The sequence below is a fragment of the Gobius niger genome (genome assembly GCF_951799975.1).
Source record: "Gobius niger genome assembly, chromosome: 2".
NCBI classification, from domain to species: Eukaryota; Metazoa; Chordata; class Actinopteri; order Gobiiformes; family Gobiidae; genus Gobius; species Gobius niger.
The window spans coordinates 14,768,676-14,795,335 of NC_136853.1; the positions used below are offsets into that span (position 1 = coordinate 14,768,676).

Genomic DNA, 26,660 nt, shown 5'->3' on the forward strand with positions numbered 1-26,660 from the left:
TGCGTCCATCTTGTCCGCGCCACCGGAGGTACTCCGGCTGCCCTGCTTTTTAACCACGAACGTGGGGGCTGCCATTGCTCCGCCATTGCTGTAGTACCTCCATATCGCCACTAGGCCCCCATTGAAAAGCATTGGAGTTTAGACATCTTAAAAACAACTTTAACGCCTGGTTTCAATGTTTTCAAACCTAGACTAGGCGAGATATTCCTCCTGAGATAACGCTGGGTTAATCACAATATATGAAACCAGGCTGGTTTTCGTAATATGAATTTTTGAAATCTCGTACTTAATGAGGGTCGGACTGTTAGCATTGGAGCAGCGCGAGCTACACGTCACACAAGGGCCGAGTCTACGGTGAAAATCCTGCCCGTATGTCCTTTTTAGGAACATGCTTCGTCAGAGCTGGGGAGGAGGAGTCTGTAAATCCGCCATGAATTCCCCCACGGCCGTGGTCATTCTGGTTAACGGGGAGGAGTAAGCATAAGACGTCAATTTTTTTTACAGTATATGGTTCTTTCACTCACAATGAGCCATGTGATGGGTAGGCTAACGTAATCATTGTAATGTAAATCTCACAGGTTTGACTGAGTGTGGTGTAGCCAATGATAAAAGCAGGTTAAAGGGACTATAGGGAGTTTAAAAATGTTAAAAATAAGTATTTTCCTCCCCCTACATGTTCCAGCCATGTCCTAATGTGTAGAATGAACCCACACCTGTTCACCACAACTGCCTCTAAAATTCTGCACTGTCACTCAAAAAGGCGTCACTTCGGGTCCAAAAGTGCCGTCATGCACGAGCTTAACATAGAAGGTACAGTTACACATGTGGCCTGAGGTGGCAGTAGTGAGCATAACATGGCCAACTTGCATCCAGCCCCTTTAAAAAGGAAAAAAATACAATTTAATGTAGTTAAGTGAAAAGCCCGGTTAAAACATACATTAAAACAGTATAAATACTGGGTTTAAAAAAAAGGGCTAAATCGGTTACAAATAAAGTCATGCAATTAAAACCATCTTGAAATAAAACCATGCAAAGAAAAGCTGGTGCCATCTCACATACACGTGCATGGTAATCATAACAATGAAAGAGTAGGGTGCACTTAAACGTGTCCATCGAACCAAACAGCTGTCATGAGTGGTTAAACAATGAGAAAAAGCTGTGTTTATAACAGCGGCCGCCTCGCTCTCACCTCCCCGGCAATCTAACTGTACTCTGGTTTTCATTTGGCAGCAGCTACTAGCTAGCCCCATTGTCAAATCAGTTCGATAACACTTTTCTTTTCATTTTACTGCAGTTCAAATAAAAGGGGCTTTGATGAATGAAAAAAGTCGCCTTTTTCTGCCATTCATTGCTGCTTCAGACACTGAGACTCAGACACAGGCACAGGGTGGAATAAGCACAGGCTGCCCCGTAAAGTCAGACCCAACACCCGAGACGAGCGGTAGGTGGCCCTAGTTTAAATCTCTCGTGCGAAAGTTTTTCTTTTCCTTAGTGATGAATTACTTTTGGGATATTGAGACGTTTTCTCTTCGTCGTGTCGGGATCAGCACCACACAACACAGGTGTGAGCACTATTTCTTCATGATATTCTCAATGATCCGTAACACAAACAACTAGACCCTTGACACAAAAGATGGCGCCATATGGAACTGCGCGGGAGTGTGACGTCAATGGAAAACTATCTATAGGCATCTGTATCTGTATAGCGCTTTACATCAAGGAACCACTCACCCATTCACACTTTCATTCATGCGCCAGAGCACACAGACACAGGTGGAGTTCTTCATAACGTTCATGACTGAAAAACACACGTCCAGTATGATCAATTTGTATTGTTTTCTGAAATAACTTTTTCTTCATAAATCCATTTAGACTTAACCAGATCACTTCTAAACATTATTACCAATTTCAAATTTTAAACGCTCCCAATCTCTCCCAAACAATGCGATTCCGAGAAAACCCTTTCCGTGAATATGATGGTCTAACTTACTTTCATTTCTTTCTTATGCATCAATAACTCCAATTTCTAATCAAATGTATGTCTCCATTGTAACGGTCATGATAAAAGTAAAATCCAACATGAAACTCATGCCTCGACAATGAGCTCCACAGGTTCCTGAGCTTGTTCTGAGCATATTGGAAGCATATTTGGAACTGGACAAGCTTCTCAACTTCAGCACCTGACTGCAGAAATCAGCTGAATTGTTAACTTGACTTGTAATTTAATGTGTTTTTTGTTTTTTTTTGTTAAACTACTTTCTTGAGTTTAGTGTGAGCTGCTCAAAGTATCATTATTGTGAGAGAAATGACCGAAATGAATGCTCGCTATAAGATAAAATATAAAACATGGCTGTTAATGAGGATCTGGGGGTGCAACAGTGACCAGTGAAAACTATTCGGTCTCTGGAGCCCTGCCATGTTGTGAAGGTCATTGTACGGGCATTGTTTAGGTGTGTCCTCTGTCAGTCATCCAGACGAGCTTTTTTAAAAAGTCGTCGTCTGACTTGGTTTTGGGAGGAAAACATTTGTCAGCCAATATGCCCTCATAAGATTTGTTTTGTTTTTTTTCCTCTTAGGGTGAGGACGTTCCCTAAGGATACAGCGTTGATGAGCAGGGACACAGTGCGGGTGCTCATGCACTATGCTCTGAAGGTGTGGAGTGACATCGCTCCACTGAACTTCCATGAGGTGGCGGGCAGCGACGCAGACATTCAGATCGACTTCACCAAAGCCGACCACAACGACGGTTACCCCTTCGACGGACCTGGAGGCACTGTGGCCCATGCTTTCTTCCCCGGAGAGAGGCTCACGGCCGGGGACACACACTTCGACGACGACGAGGCCTGGACCTTCAGATCAGGTATGGAAGGTTCCCTGTAACTGCTTGACATGTTTTGTAACACCAAGCCAGGAATGTGGTAGGGCAGATGGTAACACAACTTGAGTTTCTTTGGTGTGAATAGAACCATCAAACTTAAGGAAGTAATGATTAAAGCTGTTGCTGTGTTAGAAGAATCTGCCATATGCTCATACATATCTCTCATACTGCTCTCATCTAAAAAGTTCTAATTAAGAATTTATTCAAGTTTGTGTGATAATTAGTGCCCTTCACTTGGTTTGGTTGGTTGAAGTATTGTGTATTTTCTTATCAGGGAAATTGGCCCCTGGGGTTTATCTGGCAGGACTGCTCAGGGTGAGACGGTGTGAAAAGCAGGGAGAGATATTCAGCAAATTGTCAAAGCTGAGACTTAAAACCCCGGGCCTGGCATTAGGGGGTCAGCTTAAAAGTTTAAATCCAATCATCTCTAAACTGAACCTTTGCCCACTTCCGGCAGAGGGGTGAGCAGGGGGTGCAGTCAGGGCTATGAGGAACAGTCTGACAAATAAACAAACTTTTTACAACAATAGTGCCGCTAGCTTCACGGCAGTGTGGTAAGTGCTAATAAACCACACTAGCCTTGTGCTGTCCGGTGCAATACTGAATGCTTGCACTTCCCTCCCTCCTCCATGCTGCATAGTCGGAGCTACAGTATGTCTTGAGTGAGTCACTGTGCACGGATCATGGTTGGTTGGTTCTCTCGGCTCTTCAATTGCATTCGTTTTTTCCCCACAAAATACAAATTAGTCACATATACCAAAAAAGAAAAAAAAGGAATGGGCAAGGAGCAATAGACAATATTAGTATGTGATGCTTATACAGCAGGGAAAGTTGTCTGCACAGTGTCTGAGTGGTCGGCGCTCTTCCCTCACAGCAAGAGGGTTGCAGGAGTTCTGTGTAGAGTTTCCATGTTCTCTTTGTGACTGGAAGGTCTTCCTCCGGGTGCTCCGGTTTCTCCTATCAACCCGAAACATGCGCTAGGTTAATCTTTCAGCCAGGTGATTCTGACCACGAGCCTGGCCCGACATCTGAAGATGGGTCTCCGGGCGCTGCACACGGCTGCCCACCACTCTTAACAGGTTGCTCTAGGGGCATCGGGATGGGCCCAAACAAAGCAGTGGAGAAATATTGTTTTGCAAAATGTTGAGGTGAGCAGGCATGGAGTAGTACACAAGAAGTGAATTCATTTACAATCATAATAAATGAACATAACAAATGCCTCGGTAGCAAAAATATACAGAAGGTAAATAATACATAACTAGGAAAGATGTAAAGCTTTGATTGATTGATTGATTGATTTATTATTTAGACTCGGAGCCAGCATAGGACAACCTACACAAGACCATCGAATAAATAAACGATATGTAAAGCATACCTGTGAAAGGGGGTGAGATCAAACCCTTTTTACAGGTCATTGCGTAAAGACAAACAAAGCACTTCAGTATTTAAATACATGTTTAATTTTAATTAAACACAGCTACGATTTTCAATAACTGAACAGTGATTGGAGCCTGTCATGACTAAGAAGCAATCTGAAAATGAAATAATCAAGAAATATGCCAATAGAATTTCATTCTTTTCTTCTACAAAAGACAAACATACATCTGACAAATAAATATTTAAACTTTTCTGTCAATCGTTCGAAACTTGAATTGCCCTTTGAGGTGGTTGAGTGGCATGTGAGGGAAGGGTTTGTTGGTGCAGATTTGTTAGTTTAACCCATAAGTGCAGCACAGAATATGGAGTGAATAAAACAAGTGTCCCTTGTGAAGTGATTTGGCATGTCGTGTGAAAAGCTCTATACAATAATATTCCCGTCCCCTCCCCCCCTTTGTAGAGGAGCCAGGTTGGTTCAAAAGTCCAAACTTGTTGACCTATCAGCTGCATCACACAACCCCAAAACCCTGTGGAAATTTGGTCCACTTTCCATAACAACCACAAGCCCCAGTCACTTTGCACATTGAATGTCTCCCACGGGACATTCTGTACATCCCATGTGTCTCCTTACGCTAAATGCACGCTTCACCAAAATAGCAGTGATTACGATCGATGCAGATGATCCATTTCGGTGTTGTTGGTTTTCGCTGTGAGCAGTGTGGGCATACATACTGTAATATCCATTTGTGCAGCACTATCTTAGACGATCTGGCCAAATTCCTATCAGCAGTAGATTATCCACCAACGAAATGTGTGGGTTTGAAAAAAGGAGGGCAGCACGGCAGCGGCTCTAAATGGAATTCAGTCAGCTCTGCCAATCAGAAACAGATAAGCTCATATTAGAGGTATCCGTCATTCTTAGACAGCTGTGTGGTATACAGCTGGATGCAATTGTAGTTTCAGGCTCACAGGGGAGATTCAATCTGTCCATGTTTTATTGAAGTATGCGTTGTTTAATTCATTGATCAGCCTTCGTTAGACATCAGAGAGGAATCCTTGTCTGTGCGTTTGCCCTGCTCTTCAAGTGTGCCTTATAAGGTCTAAACGTTATTTATTAATACATATGAAAGTGGATCCATACATTTGCAATGGTTTGTTATTGTCCAAACTCATTCTTCATTTTTTAAACATCCCAGTTCTTTAACAGGGATGAGATTGACAACTTTCAGGCAGCAATGCTAACATCTGTTCTACATCAATTCAATTTTACATTACAAGGGAAAAGGAAATCTGATACTGTTTGTGTTCGAATTTTGACATTATCAGGAGGTTTGGTGTACGAAGAAGTATAATTGTGTCTTTGTTGCAATGTTTTTGGTGTTCCAAGTGCATGTTCAATAAGAAAATGTGTGACATTCATTCTCTGTACAGGTTTATTGTTAATACATTTTCATCTTCAAAAGTCACATGGGAAAAGATGCATTGTTCATAACCAGAAATAGAAATTGATATGCTGTTGCTCTTGGTCCTTGACACTTCTAATTGCTGGGTTACAGGTGACATGAAGGGGGTCCACATCATGAGTTGAGGTGGACAGCATTCTAAAGGATACTGATACTAATGATATTTTTTCTAATTCCTAGATTTTCTTTTTAGCTACGACTTGTGAAAGTGTAATGCTGTTAATAGGAAAAACTGGCTCCTGCCCCCAGCTGGGCCCAATGACATCATCACATTCTAGAACCTGCAACCCAGCAATAGTCAAGGGACCAAATAGTCCAAATCACCCAGAATTATTACATTTATTATATCCTTGTGCCCGTTAACTCAAAACGATGAGTTACTTTTTTCCCCAACATCAAAAGCAATCTTGGTGAATGAAATCTCATTCTCATCCAATCATTAGAGCGCTCTCGCAATTAATTTCACTTTTCTTCAACTGTCCGTCCTTCTTTTGGGTTACGTGCTCTAGGCAGGGAGAAGCTTGGATTTGGAGGGTATCAGGAGTGCACTCATGCAGGTGATATGGACCAATCTTGCGGTGTTGAATGCATGGCTGACTCAAAGCGGTCACACAAATGACAGTATAAATCAGCAGGTCTCCGTCTCTCACTGCAAGCCTTTATTCTTCCGCTCATCCAGATGACTGGACTTGAAATGACCTTCCTGTCTCTTTTGCCTGGAACATCAATCTCAATCCTCCCTCTCTATAGGTGGATCGAGGGAGGGAGGTGAGCAGTAAAATTGGGCCAGTTTGATCTCTTAACATATTAATCCTGACCTGGAAGGATCAGGACAATGAGATTTATTGTAATCTTTACCATAAAGTGTTTAATTACTGCACTTATTCAACATTTGTCCGTACATTTACACAATAGTAAGTTTATCTCCACATGAATAGCAAACGCCACATCTTCCAGTCTACTTAACAATAAAACTGCACTACAATATGCATATTTGGCAGTTTAAGAAACTGTTCCTTGGGTTACAAAAGAGATTTGCTCTCTTAACATAATATTTTTGATGCAAAAACCGCAATCCAATAATTTGCAATCGGAGATGTGCATATCCTTGTTTATCATTCATCTCTGCGTATGAGTAAATCTGCATATTTGGCTGTTGAAAAAAGTTATTGTCTCCAAACTTGTCTATTGGCTGCATTTGTGAAAGCATTGTTAGGAAGCTGAAATTATTATAAATCATAATGAGTTTTTATGGAAATACTTTGAAGTTGTAATCCTTTGAGTTTACGATGCGCAGATCTCCTCTGAATTGTATATTCAAAGCTGTGATACACTCAAAGCATTTACACATGAAGCTTTGATTGTAACTTAGAGAATAGAATTTAAAAAAATAATAATAATTTAGTTGCAAAATATGTGCTGTTTGAATACAGCTTTTTCGCCCCATGTGTTGAGAGGTTTGGCAGACAGATTAGGCTAGTTTTGAAAATTCCATAAATTGGCAATGAGACACACATAATTGATATACATTTGTATTGCTTTTCCTGTGAAAGACAGCTATTGTGTTTTTACTACTGTGACTACTGATAAAGCAGACACTGTTTCATCATTCTTGTGATTTAAAAAAAGATCAGACCACATTTAGTGACCAATTTAGGCAGAAATGTACAGTGTGCTTACTTTTTCCTCCCACTGTACACTGGAATGGAACAATTCTACAATATACACCGTGTTCCAAATTATTATGCAAATTGTATTTCAGTGTCAAAAAGGTAAAAAAAAAAATGTTTTCAATGAAACTCACGGATGGTATTGTGTCTCAGGGCTCTTTGAATCACATTAATCTCAGAGACCTGGGATGAGTAGTTTTCAGGTTAAGGGAAAAACTACTGAAAAAGGATGTTCCACTTTATCAAGCAGATCATCATTTTCAAGTAATAAGGGGAGAGAAAAAGGATCTCTCTGCTGATGAAAAGCGTGTAATAGATGAATGCCTATATTTCATGAAAGAAGTGTAATCATCGTACTGTTAAGAGATCAGTGGATGATTTAGAGCACACATGAGTTTGTGCAGATAAAGATTCAAGATTTTTTATTTGTTAAACCATGTGAATGGTTTGAAATTATGTTTCTCTCATCCTTGATTGTGGAGTGGGGCAGAGGGGGAAGAGGAGTGGGAGGGAGGTTAGAGAGTTCAGCTTCCCGATGGACCTGTGTACGCAACTGTCCCTCAGTCGGCTCAAACGGCTGCAGTGGCTCAGAAATACATGGAGACTCATTTTCAAGCAGTCTTGTTCACTGATGAGTGCAGTGTAACCCTGGATGGTCAAATCAATGGAGTAGTGGATGGTTGGTGAATGGCCACAATGTCCCAACAAGGCTGTGACGTCAGTAAGGAGGTGGCGGAGTCATGTTTTGGGCCATAATCATGAGGAGAGAGCTGGTCGGCCCCTTTAGCCTTCCTGAAGGTGTGAAAATGACCTTTGAAAAATATGCAGAGTTTCTGACTGACCACTGTCTTCTATGATACAAAAAGAAGAGCTGTGCTTTCCCGAACAAAATCATCTTCATGCATGACAACGCACCATGTCCTGCTGTAAAGAATACCTCTGTATCACTGGCTGCTATGGGCATAAAAGGAGAGAAACTCATGATGTGGACCCCCTCCTCCCCTGACCTCAGCCCTATTGAGAACCTTTGGAGCCTCAACAAGAAAAACTTCTATGAGGGTGGGAGGCAGTTTTCATCCAAACAGCAGCTCTGGGAGACTATTCTGACATCCTGCATAGAAATCCAAGCAGAAACTGTACACAAACTCTAAAGTTTAATGGATTTAAGAATTTTGAAGCTGCTCAAAGAAGGGCTTCTATGGTAAAATGTAACTTGACCTGTTAAGATTTTTTTAAATTGAAATAACTTCTGATTTCAACCACATTTAAATGATCCTCCACCAGTTAAAGACTTGAAAATTATGGTGACTCTTATGTGTGTTGACAGTTTAGAAAATCAGAGAAAAATGCCATTTGCATAATAATTTGGAACGCGGTGTATGAATGTCTAGAAATATACAACAAATGCATGTTTTTGTTTTTTCAGTACTTCGTATCATATACCACATGACTTATGCTAAAAATCACATCAAGGTAATTTGCATTTCAAGATCATAATTGTTTCTAAATTACTGCAAACAGAACCAAAGCAGCTCCAGACTTATTCTCTCAGCCAAACCATATAGACACCATCTGCTGAAACATCCCAGGAGCCAACACAAGAGCTCACGCCAGATTTCAGACATATTCAGGGATGCCATTAGTTCCCTGTTTCCAAGTAACAGCCCATTTCAAGCCAGCAAGGACCAAATTGTGCGACTTGGCAGGCTGTAGCTAATTCAAACTTCACCTCTTCCTCACCTCTGCCTGGGACGTCCTTAAACAGAGCCATTCTGTATGAAGATGTGAGTAACAAAGGCTGACGTGAGGGAATGGTGACTTCAAGTGGAACATAGAGGAGTTGGTCAATAGCTGATGGACTGACAGACTGACATGTGCTGCCATACTCATTTTACTGGGTATTTGGGGAATGTGTTTATGGGGGAATGTGTATGTTTGGCTGGTATGGAAGAATATGCATATTGATTTGGGGGTTTAAACATGTTTTTGTGCAGTGTGCTGTTTCAGTTAGAGCTGGTATTGGATTTGACGCATTTTTTCCTCCAGATATTGCATCCATTCATTATGCCATGTGATGATGTGAAATTACCCCTGGAATAAAACACAATAAAAGCATTCAAACTTTCGAATGTTCCAAACGAGTGATTGCTGTCGTTGTTTACTTCGACAATTCTTACCGGATGTTTTGGTGGGATGGTGGCGTGTAGCGCTGTTTATTCAAACCACACATTTGTTACAGCACAAGGGGAGCAATGATATGTCTGTGAATGTTAGTGTTGCCTAGCAAAGCCCCGGGCGGGATGACATTGTGATGGCTGGTATTGTAAGGGCTAGCATTTGCAAGCGAAAATATCATAATTTCAACATAAAATTACCAGCTATAGGTAATGCAGCTCCAGCTCTGGTGCTTGACTTGTTTGTTTGATACTTCAGCAGAGGAGACGTCTTCTTTTGTAAAGGTTGGCAAGTTTGTCCTGTGGCTAAAGGCTTGTGTTCGTTTGATAAATTAATAGATGCAAGTTAGCCATTTTATGCTCATTACTGCCACCTCAGGTCATACGTGTAACTGCAGCTTCTATATTAAGCTCGTGCATGACGGCACTTCGGACCCGAATTAACGCCTTATTGAGTGACAGTTCATGATTTTAGAGGCAGTTGTGGTGAACAGGTCTGAGCTCATTCTACACATTAGGATACTGTTGGAACATGTAGGGGGAGGAAAATACTTATTTTTAACATTTTTAAACTCTGTATAGTCCCTTTAAAGGAGCGGTGCAAATCTGAACAATTCGGCCTAAAAACAATTGTCTTGTGAATAGTTTCAATTTTATTTGGCTAGATATTTTTATTCAATATGTCAATGTATGTCAGCCTTTGCATTAACACAGATGTTTCGTCTGCTGAAGTATTTACATCGTCCATCATGTATTTAACACACAGTAAGTGGTCATCTACCACGAAGTCACTGTCCACTACGTAATCTATAGAAAATGTGATTATTTGAACAGGTGTGAATTATTCTTCTATATATAGAAGAATTTATTCTATATATAGAATTAGAATCTATATTCCTCTATCCTTATGAAATGAATAGGGCATGGAGTACTTACAGGTTAGTGGATCTAGTGTGAACACATCATGCAAGAAGACGTTATTTTAATTTCCATCCATCCATCCATTTTCTTCCGCTTTATCCGGGGCCGGGTCGCGGGGGCAGCAGTCTCAGCAGAGATGCCCAAACTTCCCGATCCACACACACCTCCTCCAGCTGTTCTGGGGGGACCCCGAGGCGACACCAGGCCAGCTCGGAGACATAGTCCCACCACCGTGTCCTGGGCCTTCCACGAGGCCTTGTCCCACTAGGACATGCCTGGAACACCTCCCGCGGGAGGCGACCAGGAGGCATCCGGAACAGATGCCCGAGCCACCTCAGCTGGCTCCTTTCGACGTGGAGGAGCAGCGACTCTACTCCGAGCTCCTCCCGGGTAACTGAGCTCCTCACCCGATCTTGGAGGGTGCGCCCAGACACCCTGTAAAGGAAACTCATTTCGGCCGCTTGTATTCGCGATCTTGTCCTTTCGGTCACGACCCAAATCTCATGACCATAGGTGAGGGTTTTAATTTCTAAATTGTAAAATATCATTGCTCTGGTATCCTACCCCCTATTTTAAGCTTCATTTGCAATGTGTGAATGTGAGTTTGTAATAGAAACATTTTGTCCATAACTCACCCTTCCTCAGAGGAGACTGAGGATTTAGTTGGTGGCCCCCAGAACCTGAGTTTCTCTGCTCCGCCCCTGCAGCTGCGGTACACTTCAGCTGATTCTCTACACTTTCCACTCTTTCCTTTTTTCCAATGCCGCTGCAAGCACAGGCACCACAGAACAATACATGAGGCAATACAAGCGGCAGATTTACTACGTTCATATGAACGTGTGCGTAAAGTCTCAGCACAGGGAATCCTTGTGTTGTATCATCAGTCGCATTTCTATAGTAAGTAAGTGCTTTATTTGCTTTATAATGGTACAACGAAACATCCTTGTCTGTCCCTTTTTTGTTTTCTGTTGCACCTCTTGTGACGCCTCCACTGTGCTGCAGGTGTGGGGGGCTCTTGGTGCCTCTTCAGTGTTTCAGAAGAAGAAATTTGCAGATCTCAAATGTCTTTAGCTCATATGCTAGCTGTTTGTTTACTATTAAAAAGCTGCTTCCCTCGGGACCATCAAAATCCACGGAGCCTCACAAAAGCATCCAGTAAAACAATGTGGAGCACCAAAACCACAAATGCAGTTCACAGAAAAACGCAACAGTACCAAGTCAGAGGGAGGTTGCTGCTTGTTTACACGTTGCCATGACGTATAACTCTTCTTTCTCAACGTCGTCACTGAATAAGGGCCATGTTTTGTCAGTAACATGAATACAACAGCTCTCCAAACACTGTACAATGTCATTCTATCACCAGGGCCTCAATGTGGTGCCCTTCGAAGCACTTGATGCTCGACGCACAGCAAGAAGAAGAAGAAGAAGAAGAAGAAGAAGAAGAAGAAGAGGAAGAAGAAGAAGAAGAAGAAGAAGAAGAAGAAGAAGAAGAAGAAGAAGAAGAAGAAGAAGAAGAAGAAGAAGAAGAAGAAGAAGTGTAAATCAATAATCAGATTAATTAAAGTTTGATAAAGATATATTCTCACTGAGACGGAGCAAGCTAAGGTTTAGGAGCTCTCTTTTGTTCTGACAGCAGGCAGATTGCTTCTATTAATTATTACACCAAAAGCAATCTGCTCGTACAAAGTGATTACCCCTACTAAAACAAAAGCTTCATTAAGCAGGTGAAGTTTTAATGACAGTCAATTTAAAAAGCACTGCAGTGAGCGTGTTTAAGATGTCTCGACAACAAACAGCAAAACTTTCCTGATACCCAAATGCACTTTTAAAATGTATAGTGGCTGCTCTCCACCTTCCAGAAACTACAGCTACAGAAATGTGGCTTTAGTTTGGAAAGAATAATCTCTTTTTTTTTAAATCCAGGCTCAAGACTGGCAGACAATGGTGGCATATGTTTCTCCAAATGTAGGCTACTTTCATATCAACAAAACAGCTGTGCCTGAAAAGGCTAACAGGCTGTTAGCTTGTTAGAACATGTTGTTCCGCTGTTACCTCCACCAAAGAGGTTAAGTATTGTACAATTGGCTTTCACTGTAAGCTAAATAACTCGAGATGCTCAGGCGCTGTTTATATGGCAATAGTCTCCTGGAAAACGCAGCTGTCATGTCCTCTCTCAATCTTTTATTTATTTATTTGTATTTCTGGGAGAAATGAGAAAGTGATTCAAATCTGTAGGTGGCAGTATTACCCACCAATGAAGTCCCCTCATATGTATGGAAAAGAAGAACGTCAAAAGCTCCAACAGTGTTATGGCTTGAAACAGAGACCTATATTTCTCACTAGAAATGTTTTTAAATGGTGTAAGTACCTGCAGGATCTTCAGCTGAGAGCCTTCCTTCACTGATGTTTCGACCCTTTAATCACCAGAACATCTCAGGGTGGTGGGGCAGCGTCCCCTGCAGCTTGGCTCCGCAGCCATGGCTAAAAACTGGCCTTCTCTGCCTCTTGTGCACAGGATGTTCTTAAGTTATTAAGATTAGATAGTTTCGGAGGTCAAACTGTGAAATTAATAACATTTTATGTGTGCCATGTTGTTCCCATTTCCCATTTTTGGTTGGCCATGTACACCAGGATGCCCTGTGCAAAAAGGCGCTGGACAGAGTGGGGACGTCTGCCCACATCATAAGGACTCCACTCCCCTCTCTCACAGACTCACCAGACAAGATGCCTTCGTAGGGCAAAAGGAATAACACAGGAGTCATCTCATCCAGCGTGTTCCTTATTCACTTTGCTGTTATAGGACTATAAAGGGCCACACTTCTAGACTGCCAAACAGTTTTTACCCCAGTGCAATCAAAGCACTGAGCTCTGATCAATGAATGAAAGATGAATTAGTAGTTTTATCATTAGCATTATTTATTTGTCGTTTTTTCTTGATTGCTAGACTTGAGACCACTGTGGAGCTGCTTTATATTTTGTTGTGCATTGTACAATGACAATAAAGGGATTCTGATTCTGAACATTGTTACAATGTTGTATTGCTCTAACATCAAACATTCATTTGATCAAGCAGTAATGAAATGATAATGAATGTGCCATGGACCGGTAACAGTTCAGTCAGCTCAGGTTCCTCCAGCTTTGCTGTGCAAATGTCAACAAATCTGCTGACCCTGGGGGCAAACTTCAAGGCGTATAGCCCTAGGTTGTTGAACATGGTCGAACAAGCCTTTATTTAACATCTGCTTAGCTCAGATCAAAGCGCGCATGTCCTGTGATGTTCTGAAAGTTACGTAGAAAGTTTTGCAGATGGAGAAGTTTGGAAATATAGTAAATAAGACAGTCTAGCGTACAGCCACCTCACAGCCTCTTAAGTTCTGTCATCAGGAGAAACTGTCTGAGGGACAGCTTCATACACCTTGCAGTCACCTTCCTTCCCTCTGCTGCCCCCTGTCGTGCACATATACAGTATGTGATATTCCCAAGTAGTGTTAAAGCTGACTTAAACTATTCTCCAGGATATTTTTTTTTGTCAGCACTAAACCCTGTTCTGAATAAATAAGATATGTAGCGCATTGAGTTACCTTGTGCATGGAATGTGTGGTATAAATAGAGTTGCCTTGCTTTGTGGCAGTCAACATTTTGACAAATATTTTTATTTGCTAAACTTCTGTGTTTCTTTGGATTTCTGGCTGCGTTAAAGTATAGATCCAGTGCACTGCACAATGGTGGCGCAGACAAATACGTAAGATCCAATCTTCAAAACTTCAAAACAACGCCTCAAAACTTTGTTTCCAAAAAAGTCCAAGCGGAATGTCATCCAGGAACAGCCCAGACACAAGCCACAAATCAAATGAGCTGCTGTTTTAACTCCCTATGGAGAGTGAAACTTATCATTTCACGAGCACATGGTCCACACTTCTTTTAACTTTGGAGCACTGGGTTTTCTATTTTGTTTTGGATTGTGAGCTGGGGCACATTTTATTGAAAAGCAGCTTTGAAAAATTAGATAATAGTATAAATAAATAAAAGTATTGTTAGTTTATTTATAAAATTACAAATAGGATTCTGCCTAATAATGAATATTTACCATTACCGTGGATCCTGCACTGTGAACCGAACTGAACCGTGAGAGAGCGGAACCGTTCCACCCCTAGTGTTGAATGTAGAAACTACATAACTTGGTGCTGTATCAGGCTCAGACTGTGTGTGCTGTGATAAGAAAAGGTGTCTAAATCTAAATCTAAATGATTAAACTCCTGGGCCGAAATGAGGTCCCAGCACGCTCCTGCGGAGCATGTTCCTAAAAAGGGGAAAAAGGAAAGCCCCATCCTCACAGGGCGGGCAGACCGGCTACGAGCCTCCACGGTGCTTCAGGGCCTGTCACTCAAAGCCACAGGCTTCAATGTGTTAATTCAACATAACAAAAAGTATCAGCCTTAGAAAAACCCACATTGGGCGACATCTATTAGATATATTCTTATACATTCCTACGATTGAAACTTTTACTGTAATAATAAATGTTTACCTATAGGCTATTAGAGAGATTATTATTATGAGAGATTAAAAACCACATCAAATTACTTAAAATATCGTTCTATATAGCGGCTATCGGTCAATCCCTTTCATATCAGGATCAGACCCCAAAAATCCATATCGGTCGGGCTCTACCATGTACCCAGTGTCTTGCCCAAGGACACACCGTGCACACACCGAGCCGGGTTTGGAACCACCGACCTCCCGACCATGAGACGACTCGCTACCATCTTCACCACTGTTGCTGACTGAATAAACGCACCATTCACTCATTTCCAGATCAGATTTAGCCGCTGATGCTGAGGGCTGGAACAATATATCATTTTGTAACACAACACAGTACGTCTTACTAAGTATTGATACTTTATCAATGTTTCACAGCACTTCATGTTACTGTAATTAAAAAAAAATGTTTTTTTTTTTTCTGGCGTCCCAAAAGTTCTGTAGCCCACTGTCGAACATTTGGAATTTCCTACCCAGCATGCCACTGTGTAAATGTAAAATACTGGAATTTTTGTTCACATAGAAGCATTTGGACACTTTTAGACTTTTTATACTGGTTTTAGCTCAGGTTCATCGATTTGCTAGTTCTCCCAAACATGGCGTAGCCTGGGCTTAGCCATCCGTAAACTCCGGTCGATTATAATTGCCCTGCATGTACGTCTGGGCTTGATCTCAGTGGCTGCGTTACATCGGTTGACGTTACCTACTATTCAGCGAGCGGGGGAGGCGGGTGTTGTAGGTGACGGGTTTGCGGGTTGTAGTTTGGCAATGGCGGCGGATACGAAAGCAATGGAAGCTCTTCAATCCGTCCTGGCTCAGCTCCCAAATGTCCAGAAACTAAAATTGAAGCCTTGGAATGTGCAAGGAATGTCCCCAAGAGTTATAGTGGCTCGCTTCACTCACTCGGGCGCATTACATACGTCACGACCAGACACTAGTGAAAATCAGATCCATCGTCTCAAAGGAGTTCACCCTCCCACCTGATAACAGAGCTCAATTGTGAAGTTCCCGACCCTTATACGAAATAAAGTAGGTACGAGGCTAAACATGGCGGGTTTCTATGGTAACTTTCACTTCAGAACATTCCATCCCAAACTCTATTTAGGTAATTTAGTAATCTCCATGGCAACAAAAAAGAAAAAAGATTCTGACCTCTGATTGGCCGGTTGCAGTGACAGCATCAGATCTGTTGCCGACATCACACATTCCGTGTTTCAGACCGACAGCTCATTTGGGTCAGTCGCTTGTTCTGACAAGCCACAGACGTCATTTCTTCTCACACATTTCTCTTTCCCAATCAAGACGCTTTGAAGAGACATCGATAGGAAGTCGCTGCAGTTACTTCAGGCTCCGGGCCACAGCGAGACCAGACTCTACACCCCTCACACCTGGAGTCTACGGCGAGGGACGCAGAGCAGACCCTCCAGGGCCTTGACTGGGAGTGTTTCTCAGACCGTGGTGGAGGGATGCAGGTCCACTCAGCGCTCTGAGGCCCTTGAGTCTAAAGGATCGGTGTACAGCGCTCGCTTCAGCGGGGAGCCAGGGCAGGTGTCACAGCTCTGCGCTGCAGCAGTCATGCACCTCAGCGTAGAGACTGTTAGGGGCGAGGTTTGTTTGCAGAGCCCTGGGAGTCCCAGCGTCTCCCCCCGAGGTCTCTGGCTTCAGCCCAGTGCACTAAGGTCTGAGTGGAGGGTAGATAGTCTTAGTGAACTGAGGACCACAATCCATCCTCCATCTTCATCGCGGGTCTTTGTCAAAGCAAGTCCTAACTTAATCAGAAAGGAGTCAGCATCACTTCATCTTGGGGTCTCAGAAGTAAAGATTTCACTGAACCACTGTAGGAGGGGTGCGTACCGATGTTCCCCGGGTCCGATGTTCCCCGGGTCCGATGTTCCCCCACTTGTATTGACGGGGGAACATCGGACCCGGGGAACATCGGTACCTCGCATATTAAAAAGTCCCGATGTTCCCCCGTCAATACAAGTGCCAACGCTGCATGCGATCAGGGTAGACTTACGCACAGGCATAATGCAGCGCTCTTCATTCATCAGGCAAAACGTAAAACAATCATCAGCAAATATAAGTAGGCTACTCATGCCCCAACACTACGTTAGCCTGTAGTGAGCCGGTCACAGCGGAGGGTGCAAGCAGGGATGACATGTCGAGGCACAAGGAACTGGTACACGATGCAACATCTGCACAGAGACAGCCAGATGTGCGCGTCCTGCAGACAGAGGTGCAGACCGCGCAGATGTCTCTGTCCTGGGAGAGGCAGTGAACACTGAATGATCAGGACCGTGGGGTGGGCTTGGACAAAATTGGGTGTTCACAGGTCCACCCGCGGTGCCGCGTAATTGTGCCATAAGCCCCGATCTCTTTTCCTTTGCTGCGCTTCCTCAGCGTTCTCATTTAATATAGGCTATGGATCGTTTTCATGTCAAAAAACAGCGGCGCAAATACAGTTCAACGTCATTCAGTGTCAGTGTCCTCAGTGGTGCCTCTCGGAGCGTCTGATGGCCAAAGCACAGTGCGTAATGCGCGCATGACAGGCGGCGGCACTGGGAGAGGAGTGAGGACGCAATGCATGTTGCCCCATTCGTAAAAAGACCCCTAATTTAATGTGTATAAGGCTGGAGTGCAGCCATCAGAACAAACTTGCTGAGAGTTAGGAGCGGCTATGGCACGAGCCGCTGCACTTGGCTCTCCGCGCGCCGCGTAATGGACTACGCTGGGGCTCACGGACAATCACAAGAAAAAACATGGATTTACGCACGATCGAGCTACAACAACGAACCAATCAAGCAGGTTGCGAGGATAAACGGGGGGAGATCTGTTTACAAAAAAGAAAAGCGGCTGTGGGTGAGTTTGGTGTTGCTAAACTGCGACACGTTCTTATTCTGAAGTTGTACAAAAATGTTGTAGGCTATTACAATGCGAGATCTACAAGACTTATAGTATGTTATAAAGTAGCCTAATCAGTAGGCTAGTTATGAGCGAAACCAAGCCGCTTGTTGGACCATTATCCGCGCGTACAGGGCCGCTCTGTGCCAAGCGGTGAAGAGAGAGGCGGGGGGCGTGTTCACTGCTTGCATCGGTCGGGGAACACCGGGCCCTCCGGCGTCCGGAGGGTCCGATGTTCCCCGAGGTACGGGGGAACATCGGACCCGGGGAACATCGGACCCGGGGAACATCGGGCCGACCCCCTGTTGGAGAGCCTCTTCAGTAAGACGTGGCCACCTCCATTTTCATCCGTTCTTTTCTGTACTTTATATCTTTATTTGATTCATGTAACTACTGACCTTTGTATTTGTATTGAACCTTTATAGTTTTACGCAGAGTCATTTTCTGGATCCCTTCCTGTATCCAAACCTCACACAGATCTCTCGTATATACCTAAAGTATATCCACGTTAGATCAACATGTGTGGAGTGAGTTGTGATCTTGGGATCTCAGACAGCTTCAATGAACCACTGTGGGAGAGCCTCTTGTGTAAGATGAAGCATTTTCATCATCAAGACTCACCGACCCACTTTTATGTGGATTATTCTGTTTCTATGCATGTTTTTATGCTAAATGTGTTTTCTTGCAATATCATTATTACATTGTTCTTTGTATCATCATCTTCTTCGTCATCATCATTATTACTGTTATTATTGTTATTATTATTATCATCCGGTCAGACCTGGCAGACCCAAGCGTGTTGTGAGGGTCTGCTGGGAACGTCTGGCAGATCCCTCGGTCAGTGGGGTCTTCAACTCCCACCTCCGGAAGAACTTCACCCAGATTCCAAGGGAGGCTGGGGACATGGAGTCCGAGTGGACCCTGTTCTCCTCCATTGTCGATGCGGCTGCTCGTAGTTGTGGCCGTAAGGTCTCTGGTGCCTGTCGCGGCGGCAATCCCCGAACCCGGTGGTGGCGCCTGGAAGTAAGGGATGCCGTCAAGCTGAAGAAGGAGTCCTACCTGGCCTTGTTGGCTTGTGGGACTCCGGAGGCAGCTGAGAGGTACCAGCAGGCCAAGCGTGCTGCAGCTCGGGCGGTCACAGAGGTAAAAACTCGGGTCTGGGAGGAGTTCGGAGAAGCCATGAAGGAAGACTATCGGTCGGCCTCGAGGAGATTCTGGCAAACCATCCGGCGCCTTAGGAGGGGGAAGCAGTGCTTCACCAACACTGTTTACAGTGCAGGTGGGGGGCTGCTGACCTCGACTGGGGATGTTGTCGGGCATTGGAAGGAGTACTTCGAGGACCTCCTCAATCCCGTCGTCACGTCTTCCGATGAGGAAGCAGAGGCTGGGGACTCGGAGGTGGGCTCGCCCATCACCGGGGCTGAAGTCACCGAGGTGGTGAGAAAGCTCCTTGGTGGCAAGCTCCGGGGTTGGATGAGATTCGTCCTGAGTACCTTAAGTCTCTGGATGTTGTAGGACTGTCTTGGCTGACACGTCTCTGCAACATCACGTGGCGGTCGGGGACAGCGCCTCTGGATTGGCAGACCGGGGTGGTGGTCCCTCTCTTTAAGTAGGGGGACCGGAGGGTGTGTTCCAATTACAGAGGAATCACCCTCCTTAGCCTCCCCGGTAAGGTCTACTCCAGGGTGCTGGAGAGGAGGATCCAGCCGATAGTCGAACCTTGGATACAAGAGGAACAATGCGGTTTTCGTCCTGGTCGTGGCACACTGGACCAGCTCTATACCCTTCATCGAGTGCTCGAGGGTTCGTGGGAATGCGCTCAACCAGTCCACATGTGTTGTGGATCTGGAGAAAGCGTTCGACCGCTGTGGGGGATGCTCCGGGAGTATGGGGTCCGGGGCCCTCTGCTAAGGGCTGTCCGTTCCCTGTATGACCGCAGCAGGAGCTTGGTTCGCATTGCTGGCAATAAGTCAGACCTGTTCCCGGTGCGTGTTGGTCTCCACCAGGGCTGCCCTTTGTCACCGGTTCTGTTCATTACTTTTATGGACAGAATTTCTAGGCACAGCCAGGAGCCGGAGGGTGTCCAGTTTGGGAGCCTCAGGATCTCATCTCTGCTGTTTGCGGACGATGTTGTTCTGATGGCTTCAACAGGCCAGGACCTTCAGCTGCTCTGCGGCGGTTTGCAGCCGAGTGTGTAGCGGCCGGGATGAGGATCAGCACCTCCAAATCTAAGGCCATGGTTCTCCACTGGAAAAAGGTGGTTTCCCCTCTTCAGGTCCGTGGGGAGTCCTTACCTCAAGTGGAGGAGTTCAGGTATCTCGGGGTCTTGTTCATGAGTGAGGGACGGATGGAGCGTGAGATCGACAGACGGATCGGTGCGGCGTTAGCAGTGATGCGGTCGCTGTATCGGTCTGTCGTGGTGAAGAGGGAGCTGAGTCGGGGGGCAAAGCTCTCGATTTACCGATCTATCTACGTTCCCACCCTCACCTATGGTCATGAGATTTGGGTAATGACCGAAAGGACAAGATCGCGAATACAAGCGGCCAAAATGAGTTTCCTTCGCAGGGTGGCTGGGCGCATCCTTCGAGATCGGGTGAGGAGCTCAGTTACCCGAGAGGAGCTCGGAGTAGAGTCGCTGCTCCTTCCGGATGCCTCCTGACCGCATCCCGCTGGAGGTGTTCCAGGCATGTCCTAGTGGGACAAGGCCTCGTGGAAGGCCCAGGACACGCTGGTGGGACTATGTCTCCGAGCTGGCCTGGTGTCGCCTCGGGGTCCCCCCAGAACAACTGGAGGAGGTGTGTGTGGATCGGGAAGTCTGGGCATCTCTGCTAAGACTGCTGCCCCCGCGACCCGACCCCGGATAAAGCGGAAGAAAATGGATGGATGGATTATTATCATTATTACATTGTTCTTTGTGTATTGTGGTCGTCTTCATCATCATCATCTTCATCATTGTTATTATCACTATTGTTATTGTTTGTCATAATAGTAATAATCATTGTTATTATTGTTAACATTATTATTATTGTTGGACGGCACGGTGGCACAGCGGTTAGCGCTCTTGCTTGCCAGCAACAAGGTTCCGGGTTTGATTCCCTCCTGAACGGGGCCTTTCTGTGTGGAGTTTACATGTTCTCCTCATGTGTAGGTTTCCTCCGGGTACTCCGGTTTCCCCTACCACTCTGGGGCCAGGACTCACCTGAAAAAGAGATGCCTAATCTCAGTGGGTCTTCCCTGGTTACATAAAGGTCAAATAATATAAAATAAATGATTACGTTAAATTATTACTTAGCTATCGCCCCGGTAACTGCCACCTTATCGTGGTGGGGTTGTTTGTGTGCCCAAATGATCCTAGGAGCTATGTTGTCTGGGGCATTTTGCCCCTGGTAGGGTCTCCCGTGGCAAACAGATCCTAAGTGATGGGCCAGACTAAGAGCAGTTCAGAAAACTCTTTTGTATAGTATGGTGCGGCCCGACCCTGCAGCTAGGCCTGGAGTTGGGGCATATATGCGAGCGCCTGGTGATCGGGCCTTTGCCCACAGGGACCGGCCGGGCTCAGACTAAAGGGACGACGTGGGCCTGCCCTCGTTGCACAGCTTAGGTTTTGCATCCCAACTCTTGGAGAGAGGCTGGGGGCTCCACATCTGGTTCTGGTGTGGGCTTGCTTTTAGCTCATGCAGCTCTCTCTCACCGTTGTCGTGGTCCATGGGCCCAACATCGGTGCAGAGTACCCGGTCTTCTTGGAGTCCCTGGGAGGTACACTCGATGGTGCTCTGACTCGGGACTCCATTGTTCTTGGGATTCAACGCCCATGTGCAACGACAGTGAGACCTGGACAGGGGTGATTGGGAGGAACGGCCTCCCCGATCCTGGCCACCAGGGGGTGGTAAAGCAGCAATGTCAGCTCCCTGAGGACCAAAGGGAAGCTCTTTCCTCACCCATTGACTGCGCATCTCTGCTTCTGTAGGATAAAGACATCACGCTGTTTCCAGGTGGCGCATCAAGTGATGAATGACTCTCTCTACTCTTGGTGCTTTACATATGGTAGAATTGAGAATAAAGCTGATAGAACTGAACTGATATTGGATTCTCAGTCAGAGGGCAGTTCTGACCTGTAATAGAATGCTATTGGTATTTTTAGCAGGAGGAATCAGCGTAGCAGTCAAAAGCTGAGATAACGCCTAGTTCCAAATACTTCTATCAAAAGTGGGCCCACCTTTGGTCATAAATGGTGATTAACATACTTCCAGTTTAGGTTCATACAAAGTTATTATTAGTTATTGTAGAGGCATAGAATTGATGAATAAAATACTATTCCAATGTATTTTAATAGAAATTTAGTTCCCAGATATATAGTTTCCAACAATTTTGACGATCGGAAATTGTTATGGCAACAGGCGCTCAGATTTTCGATCTGCACAATGCAGCCGGGGCTTATAACAAGGCTTTGGGTACGAAATGAACACGATTAATTCTATCACCGCTGAAAGTTTATTGAGGGACAAAGTGAATTGTGTTATATCTTCACTCAAATCAACTCTGAGCGAGTCACCATGGACCCAGCTCCAGCACATTGACAGCGGCTACAACACACGTCTGCACATAGATCCTGGCCAAAGAGGCTCTGAACATGTGGACAGTCGCAGGAGGAGTCGCTGTTCACTCAATAGGCCTACATGTGCTCGAGTAACTGTAGTCATTTTATTATAAAATATTTTTCACTTCTACTTGACAAATATTTTGGAATAAATATTCCTTCATAGAAATATTTCCATAGTGAGTAAGTAACAAAACCTTCATGTGACATATGATAATTAATCAAATTTAATACATTTGATGACCATTGTTATTGCAAATATTTTTTGTATGTTTTTTGATTAAAGTTGTGGATTATTCACAATTTTTTCTGCTATAACTCTTATAACTGCCAAATGAAGTTAGTAACATCAGCAGTTTTTTACTTCACTATGTGCTGGCAATGTCATATAGCATCTCTACCCACACGCTTGTTTTTCCACATGCTTTTTCCTGCCTCTGCGAGTGTCTTTATCTGACTTTTTTTCCTCTTGGATCCTCTGCTCGCTGTCCTCCCGAACCACTAAACTATGGAATTGATTAACTGGTCTCTCAGCGCAATTGATAAGGTTTTTGACAAAGTGGGGCCACGGAGGAGGTCGTTCGCCCTCACGAGACTTTCACAGCTGGGTATGCGAAGGATGTGTGGAGCAAGTGGATTATCATTTGCCTAGCCGTCCTGTTGGTCGAAGACATCAAAGATATTTACTTATTTGGACTCTTGATAACAGTGTACCTCATGCTTATTGGATTAGGCGCTGTCCTGGTTTATCGGAAGGATGGGACGTCGGCAGCCTGCAAAAAGACCCCGCTGCTGTCGGTTGGAATTAAAGAGCACTTTGGACCAGGGAGTGACCGAGTGATGGAATTACACCGGAAAGTAACGCACAGCAATGAACTGTTATATGTGACCTGGCAGCATGGTGAGGAGACGGACAAAGCATGGCACACTATATTTTGGCAGGAAAAGGGATGAACTGTGAAGGGAACTACCTGTCCTGGAGAACATGCTGAGACTAAGTAAAAGCGAATTAATTATAAATTGATGATTATTAATAACTATTTTCTTCCTGGGACGTTGGAAGCAGCTGGGCCTCTTATCTCCCTGCAGTGAACATTTTCCCTTCAAGGCCAAGCCACGGGGCTAAAAGACAGATAAGGACTGACGTCTCTTATGGCTATTTTTGCAAAGCACTGGTTTCAAGGATTGTAAACAACTGCACACACATACCCCCCCTAACCACGCCCCCATCGTTCTGCGTCTGCCTCAACACGTTTCCTGAGCCCCAGTCAGTAACCAGTCATCCTTCCTGAACCCAAGAAGAAATACCGTCACGTGACCTGTGTATCTCCCATGTCTTGATGTTTTTGTGTGTGTGCTTTGCCTTAACTTAACCTGATCGTAATTTTGCATATCTTCTTTTGTACGGTGTGCGCGCTATAAATAAACATGCCTTGCAATCTGGGCGCACTCTGGCCAGTATTTTGATAGCTGTCAGAAATAAAACCCAGAGGCCCTGTTACAGCAGATGTTATTGCCTATTTTACGTCTTACAGGCAATAATATAATGATGACATTACACACGCGCTTAATCCCATTTCCCATTTCTATGTATCTAACCATGTGCATGCACAGATAAAAGCTGCACTCTGTATTTCCCCATGTGATCACAGTCAGCATAGAAGCCAACACCTCAAGGCCAGCATTAGGTTAACTACTCTTCAATCCATGTTTGTTTTTGTTTTTTTTCTCATTCTAAACCTTCTTCCCTCAGGAATTGTCTTTAATTACAGAGATTGACAAGATGCTGTTCTCTTAAGTAATGCTTAATGTCAAAACAAGAGCGCTTTCGTTGCCTGCAGTTTCTCTAGGCCATCAATGCACTTAAGTTTTGATTGGCAACACAAAGACGGGATGTGATAGCGCAGTTATCTTTACAGCCATGCATGTGTCTATAGTGGCGGCACATGCCCGAGAGCTGTCCGTACTTTCTTAGTCGTCTCTTACACCTTTCAAAATGACATCGTGTCATTTGGCAAAATGTGACATGTGAGGCACAAGTTCAATCGGGAATATGGATCCAGCAAAAGGTCTCAGACTTCACACTCATGCACACCAATCCAAGGTGACAATGTGATGATAGCCTTATCAACAAGTCCCTTACTCCATTGTCCTTTTGTCAGTGTTTCTTTTTACAGTAGTGAAACAATCTGTCTGTCACCTTGTTATTTCATCCTGTCTCATGTGCAATGAAGGGATGGTAGTAGTAAACCAGCCTGAGAAACCTTGGGGTTGTCTCTGGGGGGTCACTCTCGTCAGCTGACCAAAAACTGTTTTTATCACCTGAGAAATATCTCCAAAGTGAGGAAAATGTCAAAACCGAACCTTAAAATTATCATCCATGCATGCATTCAGATTGTACAAAATGCTGCTGCCAGACTTTTGACAGGTGCACCCAGAACAGCCGGCATCATCCCCATTCCATCAAATCTTCATTGGCTTCCTGTAAAGTTTTAGTCCTGACTCTCCGGGCGTTGCATGGTTTGGCCGCTCTGTACAGTATATCGCTGACTTGTTGTGTCCTTACTCCTCAGGGTGCACGCTTCATTCTTCAGGCCAGGGTCTCCTGAAAATCCCCAAAACTAATTTCAAAACTCGGGGAGATCTGGCAGTTGAAGCTATAGCCCCCGGACTCTGTAATGGCTTGCCCCACTTCCTCTGTGAGCTTGACACTGTGGACTCTTTTAAAAAGCATTTGAAAAAAGCTTTTGGCTAATGGATTTTTTTTTTTTTTTTACTTTTGTTGTATTTGATGTTTATACTGTAAATAAACTTTACTTATTTAGTTACTTGTAGCTCAGTTGGTCAAGACACACGTTCAAGGATATGGTCACTGGAGCACATTGCCCATTTTGTCAATACAAATCTGAAACCTGACTGGTGGTGGACAGAAGGGTTGTTGACAGTCTGCCAGAGACACCTCTGTAGATACAGATGGGCCATGATTGCGAAGTGACTAAGAAATGCAGTAAATTGTAAAGCAGCTTTAGACTAGAACAAGAAAGGAGCAGTCTTCTGATGGCTCTCTTCAGTGTAATCTCCTTGCCTGTCTCCGCAGATTCTCATGGGATGGACTTGTTTGCAGTGGCAGTGCATGAGTTTGGCCATGCGATCGGTCTGGTGCACACCTCCGCCATAGAATCCATCATGAGGCCGTACTACCAGGGCCCAGTGGGAGACCCGCTCAAGTACGACCTGCCCTATCAAGACAAAGTACGAGTGTGGCAGCTCTATGGTAGGACTTTACTGTATACTCTGTATATTTGTTATTTATTTATTTATCATGCTGTAAAAACACTAGTGGGGATGTTGGTCAGTGAACACATTTTACTGTGTTCACTTTAAATTCTTAGTGAGTTAATTTCTAAAGAATACAAGGTAAAATGTTTGATTCTGACAGGGTGCCCCAATGGTCTTGTTTCTTTATTTGTATCGGGACAGTGCATGTTAATGAAAACACTTGGACAAGTTCCCACCCGTTGTCCCAAACTCACACTCTCAGACACACTCTCACTTAACCTGGCCTATTGTACCTGTTTTTAGTGATAGGGGAAACAGGAGTACCCGGAGGAAAGCTGTGGATGCACAAGGAGAACATGCAAGTCCACACAGAAAGGCCCCAGCTTTCTAGCTGTGATGCATGAACACAAGGCGCTGGGCCCTATTTCCCTGAAATAGACAATAAATGTACCTTAACTAGGGGTGGTAATAGAATCTGAGGATGTGTATCGTACTAAAGTGACGGTGCAAGTTTTAGCCAATATTTCAAGTACAAGCATAATCCAGACCAGGAAAAGCCCAAACATGAGCCTCAAATCAAATATGTTGCTCAATGTGTTTTTAGCTGCCCTCTATGGAAAGCAAAACTGAACCCTTAACTCGCAAGAACGCTACAATTTTTTTTCCTATTTTGTTTTGCATTGTGAGCCCAAGGGACCTCTTATTATGTAGCATCTTTCAAAAATGTTATACTGAGATTATAAATACTGATACTAACTAATAACCAACATTTATTTCATAATGGAAAACGTTTTATTATATCGCACTTGCACTGCAAACAACCGTTACATCCCTAACCTTAACCTTACCCTTATCTACTTTCTC

At 44.3% G+C, this 26,660-nt stretch overlaps 1 protein-coding gene across 1 annotated transcript in view; it reads left to right on the forward strand.

Moving 5' to 3' along the window:
• LOC306982967 (matrix metalloproteinase-17-like) overlaps positions 1 to 26,660 on the forward strand; it is a 122,191-nt gene that overhangs the window by 68,941 nt on the left and 26,590 nt on the right. Inside the window, exons 4-5 of the mRNA XM_079582609.1 lie at positions 2,577 to 2,860; positions 25,615 to 25,791. Coding sequence (XP_079438735.1) covers positions 2,577 to 2,860; positions 25,615 to 25,791 — 461 coding nt within the window. The remainder of the gene's footprint in view (positions 1 to 2,576; positions 2,861 to 25,614; positions 25,792 to 26,660) is intronic.